General features: G+C 46.3%; 1 protein-coding gene across 3 annotated transcripts in view; it reads right to left on the reverse strand.

Moving 5' to 3' along the window:
• Positions 1 to 928: 928 nt before the first annotated feature.
• The window catches only part of scai (suppressor of cancer cell invasion), a 61,269-nt gene continuing 48,563 nt past the window's right edge, over positions 929 to 13,634 (reverse strand). For all 3 annotated transcript variants that reach the window (XM_073839774.1, XM_073839775.1, XM_073839773.1), the window contains exons 13-18: positions 12,943 to 13,042; positions 12,736 to 12,817; positions 12,244 to 12,316; positions 11,909 to 12,082; positions 11,684 to 11,784; positions 929 to 3,724 (exon numbers count right to left, since the gene is read on the reverse strand). In XM_073839774.1, coding sequence (XP_073695875.1) covers positions 3,578 to 3,724; positions 11,684 to 11,784; positions 11,909 to 12,082; positions 12,244 to 12,316; positions 12,736 to 12,817; positions 12,943 to 13,042 — 677 coding nt within the window. In that variant the 3' untranslated portion in view covers positions 929 to 3,577. The remainder of the gene's footprint in view (positions 3,725 to 11,683; positions 11,785 to 11,908; positions 12,083 to 12,243; positions 12,317 to 12,735; positions 12,818 to 12,942; positions 13,043 to 13,634) is intronic.

The raw sequence follows: 13,634 nt of genomic DNA on the forward strand, positions 1-13,634 counted from the left end.
TTTGTTTAGAGATTAAAAAGTATATAAATTGTAAATGTTTTTTTAGAAAATAACCGATCGTTTCACTAGATAAGACACTTCTTCTTCGGTTGTGATCATTTAGAACCGTTGAAGCTGCATTTAAACTGCATTTTGGAAGTTCAAACTCGAGGGGAACCATAGAACTCCATCAAAAAACATAATTTCTTCACGACTGAAGAATCTTGGATGACAAGGGGGTGAGTATATCTTTCCGCGGTTGAAGCAATACTTTTTGATGTTAATTCATGTATATTTTGTGTTTTAACTAGGAAAGAGGAAAAGATTTTCGAATTGCAATGTATTTTTTACTGCATGAGTGTTTTCACGACGTGTCATCTGCCATATTGGCGGCACTTAAACAATGCCAATGAACCAAAGAAACACATATTTCGCTGATTATTGCTGCTGAAAATGTCAATTATTGTTATGTTTTGGACTGTGCTAATCAGCTGGACCAGGAAAAACATCTGAGGTACTATAGACTGCCAAAAGTTATAACAAATTAAGGAGAAGAGTGCAAAAAAACTGAGGAACAAAAGGCATTTGTGGTTGGCCAAACTGAACCAGGATTTCCAGGGCAAGAATCTTGACAACATTAGTGTTTGTTCTTATCATTTCTGGTAAGGTAGGTAAAAATTAGACTAATATCTTAATTAATACTGCTTGTACGTATGTTTACCACCTATTAACTTTAGTTTGTCAAAATATTGCACCCTTTCCTGTTAACTACGTCCTCCTCTATATGATATAGCAGCTTCCACACATTTTTTTCATGGTTTAGACAGAATAAATTAGCAGAACAACATATTCAGTAGTACATTAACTGCAATGCATGCTGTTGTTTACATCCGAGTATCGCCAATATGGCCATGTATCCGGGTAACTGAGGATGAAGGAACACCACAAATTAAGCAAAACAGTCATAAACTTTTTAATGTTCTTAAATAGCATTCTTAAAAACAAAAAGCTTGCATGTTTTGGTATCATCACATTTTTTTCTGAATTCTTTTTTTTCTGCATTTAACAACAAACATCAAATATAATTTGGCAACAGATAAGACAAAACAGTTTAGTGATTTAAAAACACATGACAACTGGACAATGCAAGTATGTTCAACTAGCAACTCTAGAACCCCTTAACTTATAAAGAAAGAGTATTCTGACCATTACATCACTTTTGAAAATGTTCCCTCCCACAACAGTAGGAACTGGTAGAAATCACCCGTACTACACCTTCTGGCCCCGTGTTTACAATAGAAAACAAATGCAGTTTGGTTTTCTTCCGTTCCTTCCAATCATGGATTTACAGATCGCATTTACAGATCGCATTAAAATGGAGCAGGGGGGCAACAACATTTAACAGATCAGCTAATTAACATGCATCCAATACAGAAACTCGGGCAACTGGTAAGAAAACACTTTGTTAAAATGATTTTAAAAAGGGTATTGCATTTCCCCCTAAATTTTAGGTCGGTAGGTTTTACATATTAAGTGCTTCAAGTCTGTATTCACCCCTGTGCTCTCAGCTAAATGGTGCGGTGTGAATACAGCACTATACCGGGACAGTCCAAGCGAGAATGTACAGGGTTAATTTATAGGTTCCTGGAAAGTTACTAATACAAATTAAATAAGGCAAAAACATTTGACAGTCCACCAGTCAAACAACTGGTCGGACAACTAGACAGAAAGGAAACAGTGACATCCACCATCTGTTTCCCTCTTCATCTCCATCCAGCCCTTCTCCTTTTGGCAAACGAAAACAACACAATAAAAAAAGCTAGGCCGTGAAACAATTTGTGCCTGCAAGAGCACAGACAACTCAGTTGTCTGCTTAATTTGGGCAGTGGATATTCCATGTGAAGGTTGATTCTGTTTGGCAGTGATTTGTTCGATAGCAAACCTCTCTCTTTTTATACAAGAGGATTATTAAAAAAAAATACACCAGCAGAAGCAGCTATGTGCAAAAAATATCTAAACTAGAGACAGAGAGATGGGACATTGTGCTCTTCACATGCAAGAATCTTTTGGTCCCATTCAAATGGCCACGATAAAACCTGCAGTTCGGGGAAAAGTCTGTAAACGCTGAAAAATCAGTCGCCAAGTGTGGCGTTTTCTAACACAGATCACAGACGGAGGAAATGATAAGCTATTTGCCAAGCGCGACAAAACGGAATGATCAGACATGCCTCTTGCTAACAGCACAATAAATAACATCAGAATCGAAACTTAAATAGTGCAAGTAAAGTGCAAGGCTATTATTGTAACTGTTATCAACATCATGACGAAATGAAACGAACGAAACACTGATCACATCACTTCGTATTAGACCGACGCAGTGCACTTGTCCTTGAGACAGATGGGGTTGTGAAAGAGGGACGCTCTTATGCCATGATCCTTGGAATGTCAGCTGACTGCACTCGTGTGAAGCAGCGGGAGGGTGCGCAGTTGAGACAGTGGCATGGTCCGTTCACAGATTAGACAAAAGAACACTGCCCCTGTCACATGCAGAGGGTCATCTTTTCACAGATCTGCCACGACGAACAACCCAGACAGAACACTTCTCTGCATCACATTGACTTCTTATAGAACTATACATATATTTATATAGATTTATATATAGATATGTACACAAAATTTGTACTTATGTACAGGAGTACGCCTGTACGTCTCTGTGACACTATAAAAGAGAACTCTGTTGGCTATTGGTGTCCACTGCACACATGGAATAAGACATTAGGTTATTACATCAGCTATGCGAGTATGGGCTTACCACACTACCGAGGCATGCTAAAAAGAATGTCTTTTGAAGAAACGCTCGATAAAAATGGAGATTCTGGTGTCGAGGCAGCGTTAATAAATTAGCTGATGACCAAAATAACCCAAAAGAGGCACAGCGCGGTGGACCTCCTTCTAAAAGTCAGCGGAATTTAAAAAACAAACACGTTTTAATGAACGAAAACAAACTAAATGCCAAGACGGAGCAAAGAAATGCAAACATGCAACACGCTCCCTATGGAAAAAGTGTAAACGTTGCAGAGGCAAAGTTGTTGAGAAGGAAAACAAACTTCCTTTTCCAAAACGTGTTTTGCCAAAGCCGTAGGCTCATCTTTTTTTGGAAGAATCTTCTTGGACTTACACCAATTCGCATAAAAAATGTTTCCAAGTCTTCTCGAGTCATCATCTTGTGCTCTCTTATCACCATCAAAAGCGGCGATAGCTGCCCTCGACAGGTCTGAACGCCCGTGTGCCTGCGCTCATCCACTCATACGGTACATGCATGTAGTAAATTTTCCTGTATGTTGGGAGCAACGATGGGTGTGTGTCTGTGTGTGTGTGTGTAGCTCCTTAAAATCTAAAAATACATGTGAACTCGACAAATCGTAAATATCTGCCCACAAAGATGAGATATTTTCTGTTGAGTAGTTATTAAACTATCTAGATCTAATGAGATTAGGTTAAACAACTATCTTATTCAGAAGAAACTACCTACAACTTGTGTATGCGTGTGTATGGGCATGAGCGTGTGTCTGCAGGTTGGCATGGTGCCACCATGTGGTCAATAGTTATCCAACATGCCATCAGAGAAGAGGTTTTGCACGTCCAACATGGCCGCCAGCTCCAGCACATGTTTCTGTAGAAGGCTGCTCTCCACCAGCTCCTGTTTCGGCAGCGGCGGGTACGATTCTGGAACACTCCTCGCTTCCTGTAACACACACACAGAAACATATTCTCATCCAGCTGCTTTGTGACAATATCTTGTTAATGTGGTTAGAGTTTTCACTCAGTGGTCCTCAAAGTGTGAAGTGTGTAGTGCTACCAGGAGGTATACAACAGGATAACATAAAATAGGCATATTTTTAAAATAAATATATCTATTTTTAAGTTTAATACAGTTTAGAAATACAGTAGATACAGCTGTGTATGTCTTAATAATCCACTGGATATCTGACCTAATCACATGGAATTTTGTGGGATGCAAATTTGTTATTTTAGTACTACTTGTATACTAATATTTAAATACAAACATTTAATTTGAGTATTATTTGTATACTATTACAATATCTATTCATATCTTGAAGTAGCTTTAACATTTATATTTTCTGTTTTAATTTAATTCATTTTAGGTGCGTTTTTTTTTTTACATTTTTCTATTTACCTTTTTTGATTTTAGGTTCAGTAGTACTTTTACAGTGGTGGCCAAAATTATTAGAACACTAGTATTTTCACCAACTAAAAATGGTTTTAAGTCAGTTATTTCTATCTTTTGCTGCCGTGTGTCAGTAGGAAATATCAGTTTACATTCCGACAAACATTCATTTTGCCATTAATTGTAATAATCCAGTTAAATTTTTGTTTGCATAAGAAGAACTGGGTTAACGTCTCTGAGGTGCTTCAAGAGATCTACCTGCAAAGCTACCTAAGAAAACTATGCGCAAGTGCACCTAGGGCAAAAGCTGCTTTAAACGTGAAGGATGGTCACACCAAATGTTGACTTAATTGAGTTATTAGAAGTTCATTGATAAAGACATTATTTTTGACAGCATTCTGTCATTTTACAACAACATTTTACAGCATTTTTATACAAGTAAACTTTTAACAGTACTGTAAGTTTGCAGGTAGGTTTCTTGAAGCATCTTGGATTCTTCTTCTTTAGTCTGTCTCAGTCTGTTCTGTTTTTTCACATCATTCCAGACAGACTGGATGATGATGATGATGAGATCAGATCTCTGTGTGGAGCACTGGCTGTTGTCAGACTCCTTGTGCAAACAATAATCTTGCGGGATTATTACAATTAATGGCAAAATGAATGTTTGGAAATGTAAACTGATATTTGCTACTGACACACTACAGCAAAAGATAAAAATAACTGACTTAAAACCATTTTTAGCAGGTGAAAATAATAGTGTTCTAACAATTTTGGCCACCACTGTATATCAGTTTCTAATTTGTCTAATTTTCATTTAATTTGTTTTACATTTCTCATATTTATATTTCATTTCAATTAATGAAAACATAGTGGAAATAGTTGTAGTTTTAGTTAACACTAACAGCACTGAGTGCAAATAGCTGTTGATCAGTGTAAGTGCACCAACATTTTAATCTACATATTAAAAAAGAGGGCAGCAAGAACAAAAAGGCATAATTGATATTAAAAACGCGAGCTTTCAAGAAAAACTGGATATTTTTTGAGAATAGTAGCCTATAGATAAATAGAACCAGTCTGTTTCAATAACTGTAAAGATCAGATGGATTATCTCATTTTCAAAAATATATTAAATATTTTTGTATTATTTCATATTTTTTATTCAGATTCATGAAGAAAAGATGACTTATCAATAAACACTATCATTGTTAATCACATTGTGTTTATTATATATTATATTATGTAAGTGAGGATAGCAAAATAAAGTAAACTGTGACATATTATACCCAAAAATTATTCATACAGTGGACTACCAGTAAAACTGATAAAAACTGGGACCAAAAATTTGGTTTGACACTTTGACCTGACCATGTTTTGTTACATACCTGGCATTATCAAGAAGAATTTGTGACACAGTTTAACTCTTGAGTTCTTGTCATATTTCATTACAATTTTCTATCTAAACTATAGCAAATAAACTGATAATGTGAGAAATTTTGAAGGTGTCTGACTAAATTTTGATTTGACTGTAATTCATTTGGGATTATCAGGATGAGTTTGTTCCCCTTCAGTCGAATCACTTCGACGTTACATGGGATCTCGCCTGAGAGACCGATCATCTCTGAGCCTTATATAAAAAGGCCAATTGCAAATTGGCGAGTGGACGTGCGCGTCGGCCACTCCCCCGTACATACGGGTATATAAGATGGCGGCGCGCATCACTCAAACAGACTTTCGCTTTCAGAGCCTTCATGCTCAAGCCTTTTGCTTCTCCTAGAAAAGAAGAAGAACTTCACGTTCCTGCTGCACTTCTCTGCTGGTGTGCGCCGATCGAAAAAGAGCAACAAAAGCTGAAAGAGTGAATTTCTCGGCGCCGCCAGCGGGGTCCCGCGGGCGGCCGTTTTCACGGCCATAAAAGCCTCCTGCGTTCCAGCGAGCAAGCCCCATTGAGTGCACAGTGGTGCCGCGGTTTCCTCCCTGGGCAGACCGGGACTAAAAGAGCAATTTCTCACGGCTGTGTAAAGACGTTCTTTTCAGAATGGCTTTCCGGCCGTGCGCTTCTGGGTGTGACAGTTTCCTCACCTCACTGGACGGACATGAAAGCTGCTTCACATGTCTGGGCATCGAACATGCTGAGGCAGCTTTCACGGATGGTTCATGCATTCATTGCGAAAGCATGACCATGGGAATGCTGAGGACTCGCCGCTCGCTCGCGGGCAGGCCCCCCTTCGCGCCCCACGGCCTGCGGAATTTTTCCGCCGCTGTGGCGAGGCACGAGGGGGAATTTCGAGTCACGGTGCCGAACGTTCCGCCGGCTCCAAAAGCCCTGCGGTCTTCCGCCCGCCAGCATACCCCCGTCGAGATGCCAAAGCAGTACGCCTCCCCGCCAGCCGGGCTGGGCGTCTCCTTTGGCGCTCCTCAGGAGGAAGAGATGTCTGACGCTGCGTCAGAGGGAGAGTCAGGGGGTGAGGACGCTCTTCCGGCGGCGCGGCGCCCCTCCGCGGTTGCTGCTCCGTCGGAGGCAGACTCCGAGCTCTCGGCTATGCTCCTCCGAGCCGCCAGGGGGATCGGCCTGGAGGTTACTCCATCGGCCTCGGCCGATCCTTCTCGGCTGGGCGACTGGTTCCTGGGGACGGCTCCGGCGGCATCGCCTCGCCCTCCCCCGGTGCCATTCTTCCCGGAGGTGCACGAGGAGCTGGTTAAGACCTGGCGGGCGCCCTTTTCATCTCGCCCGCTGCCCAGCTCCTCTCCCCTCGCCACCCTTGATGGCGGGGCGGCCAGGGGGTATGCGTCGGTTCCCCAGGTCGAGCGCGCTATGGCGGTGCAACTCTGCCCCCGTGGCGCTGCCACCTGGCGGGGCCGGCCGCGTCTCCCGTCCAAGGCGTGTGAGCGCTCGTCCGCCCTTGCGGGCCGCGTTTTTCACGCTGCGGGCCAGGCCGCCTCGGCCCTGCATGCGATGGCGACCCTGCAGGTCTACCAGGCCAAGGGGTTGAAACAGCTGCACGAGGGTGGTCCTGACCAAGGTACGATGCAGGAACTCCGCGCTGCCACCGACTTCGCCCTTCGTGCGACGAAGGTCGCGGCGCGGGCCCTTGGTCAGGTGATGTCCACGGCTGTGGTCCAGGAGCGACACCTATGGCTCTCTCTGGCCCAGATGGCAGATGCCGACAAAGCACGCTTTCTCGACGCTCCCATCTCCCAGAGGGGCCTATTCGGCGACTCTGTCGAGGACTTCGCCCAACAGTTCTCGGCAGCCCAGAGACAGACGGAGGCGCTTCACATCCTGCCCCGCCGCGATGCTTCCATCCCGCCGCCGGAGGCACCGCCTCCGCCTGCACGTCGCCGAGGGCGCCCCCCTGCGGCCGCAACATCTACGGCTCGCCCCCCTGCGGAGGCCCACGACGCCAGGTCGGCGAGAAGGGCCCGCAAGCGCAGAGCCAGCCGCAGGAGAGTGGCGCCGCCCGCGGCACAGGGACCGGCCCGAGACACTCGCAAGAAAACTGCGAAACGTCCCTGACGCGGGCCTCCAGAGGTGATTGAGACTGCTCCTTAGGGGATGCTAACATCTACGCTCCCCGCTCCCGGTGGAGGGCCGGGAGCCACTGTGTGCTTCAATGCTGCCGTCGGCCAACGGTCGACGGTACCCACATTTTCTCAAAAAGAGCAAATTTCTCACCTCTGGCTTCGGCCTCGAGTTTCCTTCCTGAGCAGCACTTACACTCCTCGGAACCAGACTCGCGGCTGGTCTTCGCCAGCGCGGGATCCAGGGAAGAAGGTAAGCACTGCTTAGTGCACTTAGACACTTCCCCAGGACGCTCATCCTTCTGGGTTCTGTCCCCTTCCCTGTCTCCCCTTAGGCTGCCCCACCACGGTCACGTCGGTCAACGTTCCCTTGATACCACTACGCTGGTTGATACGGACGGTACGGCCCGGCCCCAGGCGTCCGCCCAGACTCAGAGGTACCCCTTACATTCTTATTCGGGCAGGCGTGCCTCTGTTCTGCCTGCGGAGGTCGCGTTCCTACTGGCGAAGGACGCGATCCAGCCTGTCCCTCCCCCGGGACGAGGTCGGGATCTCTCAGTCCCGACTTCACGTGTCCAGTTAAGTGTGGTGGGTTAATATCCGCCCTGGATGGAGCTCTGTCCCGATCCCTTCTCAGGCTGTCGGCACACTCGCTCACGACGAAGCACATACAGGTATGTTTCCGTCTCCAGGGCTGGGTTGCAGCCATCTGCCTGAAGGGCACCCGCTGTCGCGTCTCGATTTCCCCCCGACACACACCCCCTCGGCGGTCTGCTCCGGGGGTCGAGCTCTTCAGCGTGGGGTGCTTCCATTTGGCCAGTCCCCCTCCTTCCTGCCTTTTTTAGGCCATGGGAGCTCCCCTGTCTCCTCTTCGGCAGACAGGACTTCGCATCATCAACCGTCTCTTCGACTGGTGCTTTGCCAGCCCACTCGTGAGTTCCGTTGTGCGAACTTGGGGACCTGGTGCTTCGGCACCCCCGCCATCTGGTCCTTCAGGCCAACCGAAGGAATCCGTTCCCTCGGTCGGGAGCCCGACTCGGTCCACAAGACAGCCCGCCTTACTACTAGGAGCGCGCAGTCAGTGCTGTAGTTCCTGAGTCAATCAGGCACAACATAGCGGTCCTCTCAAATTTGAGGCTCCTGGGGCACATGACAGCTCTAAGCCGCTTAGAGCCGCTAAGCTTGTTCATGTGAGACCGCTTCAGCACGATCGAGTCCCATGATGGGCATGGCACCTCGGCCCACTCCGGACTGGCGTTTTCCCGCAGTTTGGCCGTCAAGCCAGCCCGTGGCTACCACGGGTTGGGTTGCCATGTACGACAGAGGTTTACAACCTCCCCATCTGCTCCCATGGAGTCCAACGTGGCAGATTTGCTACTTGCCATTCACTTGAAGCAGGGAAACTCAACCGTGCAGCCTCTCGGCTCTCACGGCAGTCCACCCACCTGCAGGATGGCGACTCCACCCCGTGATGCAGCTAGTTTGGAGTATATCGGTAGGCCAGCCACATTCGCTCGTCTTCCGATTCCTCCCTTTGCCAGCTGCCTCTTTCTGAGTAACGCTGGCTCACAGCTGACTTCCGGGGCCCAAGTACGCCCTTCCCCAGCGAGCCTCCTTGCACAGACAATGTGCAAGTCCAGGGAGGACGAGGAGTAAGTCTGTTGGTTGCGCTACAACAATGGCCCACCCGGACTCAGGTCTTAGTAACCGTTCCCTCGCGGCAGTCCCTCCCTGTAGGGCACGGTATGACACCCCAGACCTCTCCGGCCTTCACAGACCGTGATACAACTATCACTCAGTACCGAGCTCCCTTACTAGGCAGGCTTGCGCACTGAGATGAGGTCTATTTTGCTGGCTTTCCACAGAGATACACGACTGCAGTAATGCTTCCCTTCCTGCAGGAGAGTTGAGCGCAGGCTGTCCCCTCGACTCTCCAAGTATATGCCGCTGCTTCGCCGCGTATCACATGCAGTAGATGGAGCTAAGTAGGCAAGCATTCACTGACCGTGAGGTTTCACAGAGGTGCCCAGAACGCACCCCTCACCCTCTTGGGGCCTTCCCGTCGCCTTCAGAGCTGCGGGACGCTCCAATTGAGCCATTGGCCTCAGTCGAGCTAGTATTCCTGTCATTAAGACAGCGCTCCTGACCGCCCTGGCTCCCGTCAAGAGGGCAGGAGACCTACAAGTTTTCTCTGTCAAGTAGCACCTCTTACCCTCTGGGACCCCCCCGTCGCACCTCATACCTCTTGGATCTCCCCGCCGCCTTTCAGGGCCACGGGTCGCTCCTTGGAGCCACGGGCCTCAGTCGAGCTAGAATTCCTGTCATTAGACAGCGCTCCTGACTGCCCTGGCTTCCATTAAGAGGGTAGGATATCGACAAGCTGAGGTTCCTTAGAGGTGCTTAAAGCTGAGGTTCCTCAGAGGTGCTTAGAACGCACCTCATACCTCTTGGACCTCCCCGTCGCCTTTCAGGGCCGCGGTCGCTCCATTGGAGCCACTGGCCTCAGTCGAGCTAAAATTCCTGTCATTAAGACAGCGCTCCTGACTGCCCTGGCTCCCATCAAGAGGGCCTACAAGCTTCTCTGCCAGCAAAGTGTGTCGAGAAATTCGGCCCGGCGTCTTCCACGTTACCGTCGAGACCCCGGCCCAGTGCCCCAGGTTCCCACCACGCCTTTCCGCGATCAGGTGGTGAACCTGCAAGCTCTGCCCTGGAGGAGGCAGACCCAGCCTTGCGATGTTGTGTCATTAAATATGTGAAACTTGAATCACTCGGCACTTCAGCCGCACCAAGCAGCTTCATCTGCCTCGGGATTCAGCAGAAAGGGAATGCTCCCCGAACTGAGGTTGGCTAAATGGGTGGTAGATGCCTTCTCCCTGTTATACTCAGGGACAGCTATGATCCTTGGGTCACGGCACCTCACCAGCAGATGTAAAAACCAGAAGCTGCGGGCTGGGCGACACCCTACCTTCGCTTGGTTCTACAACCTTGCGCAGAGGCCGTTCTCCCGTGTCCTAACATGAGGACTCACAGGTGAGCGGGAAGACCGGCTGGTGTCGGTTTGCGGCGCCATTCCCACGTGGATCCGTGCGCTATTTCCCAGAATGTTCCCTCCGGCGAACCCTGGGTCCTCCTGCCCCGCAGTCAAGGCTAGACGCGGAGTAGTCCTGCACTGTGATCCTGCCTGGGTCTCCTTCGCCCCGCAGGTTGTGGCTTAGTTTTTATTATTCCAGCGGAGGAGACCGCTGTTTCCCTCGTGTATCCCTAAAAACCTTTATGGATATATTGAATTATTCTCATTTCCACATGTAAAGATTTCATGTGCTCCGCCCCCCCAACCCATGCTTCAGCACAACTGGCATCCCTGGAAGGGCCCCCTTATTGGGCCTCGGGGCGTTGGGAAGGTTACGTTACACTTCGCCTGCCGGCACGTATACTTGTCAGCACGTGAAGTTGTTGCGTAACGCGGCGTCAGGGTCGTGGCCTTTTCCATAGGGCTAGTTCCCATGTAACGTCGAAGTGATTCGACTGAAGGGGAACGTCTAGGTTACGAAGGTAACCCACGTTCCCTGAAGGAGGGAACGGAGACGTTACATTCCCCTGCCACGCCCCTGGCGTCGCGCTGACGCCGGCTTGACGGCTCTTCAGCGAAAACCTGTTTGAGTGATGCGCGCCGCCATCTTATATACCCGTATGTACGGGGGAGTGGCCGACGCGCACGTCCACTCGCCAATTTGCAATTGGCCTTTTTATATAAGGCTCAGAGATGATCGGTCTCTCAGGCGAGATCCCATGTAACGTCTCCGTTCCCTCCTTCAGGGAACGTGGGTTACCTTCGTAACCTAGACGTTCTGACACAGTTTACCTCTTGAGTTCTTGTCATATTTTATTACCATTTTCTAAACTAATAGCAAATAAACTGTGATAATATGAGAAATGTTGAAGGTGTATGAATTCATTTTGGTTTGACTGTGTAAAATTTATACAGTTCAGACTTACCCGGAAGAGCTTGTGTAATCGGAGCGTGGTGCAGCAGAACACAAAACGGATCATGAGCAAACGCAGAAATTCATCGCCATAAAACTGCAGATAGGCCTGATCTGGAAGACAGTCAATGGGAAAACTATGAAATATATACCTATTGCATGGTCCAATCTGTCAATAAAGTATAAAAAAATGAACGAAACCATATACAAAAGGGATGACGGCACGTATTGGCATTACCTATAACTCGGGAACTCGTGATCATCTGGCCGATGTCGTGAAAAACCTTCCGTAGGAGTTCCTGGGCCTTTTCCCACAATCCATAGCGCATGCTGCTCAGTCCACACACAGACAGGAAGCCCATGAGGGGGTTGTAAAGGAAAAGAGTAAACAGACTCCCACGCTGACACTGGTCTGCGAGTGAGTAAAGAAGAAAACAACAGTATAAAAATACAATAGACTCTCAATATAAATAACAGACAATCCTACTACACAGAAAAGACAAAAATGTTACGCAAATATTAAAAACGTTTCCTGTCTCCTAGCACACTGCCAAAACAACAAAAAAAGGAAACCTTGCATGCTCTTCGGATACACTGTCGGAGAAAGCAGGCAAACAAGTGGCTGGCCAAACAGATTGGAGAAATTCTGTAGACAGACAAGAAGTCAGCAAGCTAGAGTTACATGAAAAATCATTCTTAATAGTATATTTGCTCTGGTAGTACACAATGTGAATGTGTTACAAATGTACACAAGGGGGCGCTACATTACTGAACTAAGCAGCCAAATAAAGAAAATCAGTTGAGGATAAAAAAAAAAACGAAAACAAAGGATGATCACATCAGTCCGTGAGTAAAAACAAAAAACTACAACTGTGTCCCTACAACAGGTCTCTTTCTGCTAACTATTCTCATATTCTAGTCAAGAAGTCATATAGTTGTATTTATAGAGCAACCACATGGCTGCTCTTGAATAATAAATGGCCTTGTGATGTCACAGAATGCTGCAATGACGGAAGAAAAGCGAGTGTGTGACAAAGAAAGGGACACGGAGAGTTGATGTCTCACCTTATACGCTGTGCTGTTGGATGAGTCGACAATGATAAACAGAGGTTTCCTGGTGAAGGGGAAAAGGTCTCCTGGGTGGAGACTGAAAAACACATTTGTGCATACATGCGTGTTAAATAACACCTTAGTGTCTCAAACATGTAGTAATCATGTTTTAGTTTCTATGTACAGTAGATTAGAACAAAATGGATGTCAATGAAAGCTCACCAGTGCATCTCTTTTTGTGCCTGGTTTCTCTTCTGCACCATCTCGCCGTTTACCACATCTCGGTTAGTATTGGTCAAGACACCTCCAAAGTCATAAGGCCCTGTAAATAAAGAAAAGGTGATGTTCAATAATAATAATTCCTATATACACCTTCCTGTATAGATTCTAAATCTTTCTACTTTTCTAAGTGGATCAACTTCTGTTCTATTTGATTGGTTGAGGAGCTTTTCAAAAGTGTTTACACTACCAGTCAAAAGTTTTTGAACAGTAAGGTTTTTTTTTTTTTAAAGGTCTCTTCTGCTAAACAAATCTGTATTAATTGATCCAAAGTACATCAAAAACACTTTTTTAAATATTTGTACTATTCGAAATAACTGTTTTCTATTTGAATACATTTTAAAATGTAATTTATTTCTGTGATCAAAACTACATTTTCAGCATTATTACTCTAGTCTTTAGTGTCACATAATCATTCAGAAATCATTATAATATGCTGATTTCCTGTTTAAGAAACATTTTTATTATTATTATTATCAATATTTAAAAAAGTTGAGTAAATTTTTTTCAGGATTCTTTATGAATAGATATGAATAGATGCATTTATCGGAAATAAATGTTGTATCATTATACACTATACCATTCAAAGGCTTGGAGTCAGTATTTATTTTTGATTTAGGAATTATAGAAATCAA

The sequence above is a fragment of the Garra rufa genome, chromosome 5 (assembly GCF_049309525.1).
Source record: "Garra rufa chromosome 5, GarRuf1.0, whole genome shotgun sequence".
Classification (NCBI taxonomy): domain Eukaryota; kingdom Metazoa; phylum Chordata; class Actinopteri; order Cypriniformes; family Cyprinidae; genus Garra; species Garra rufa.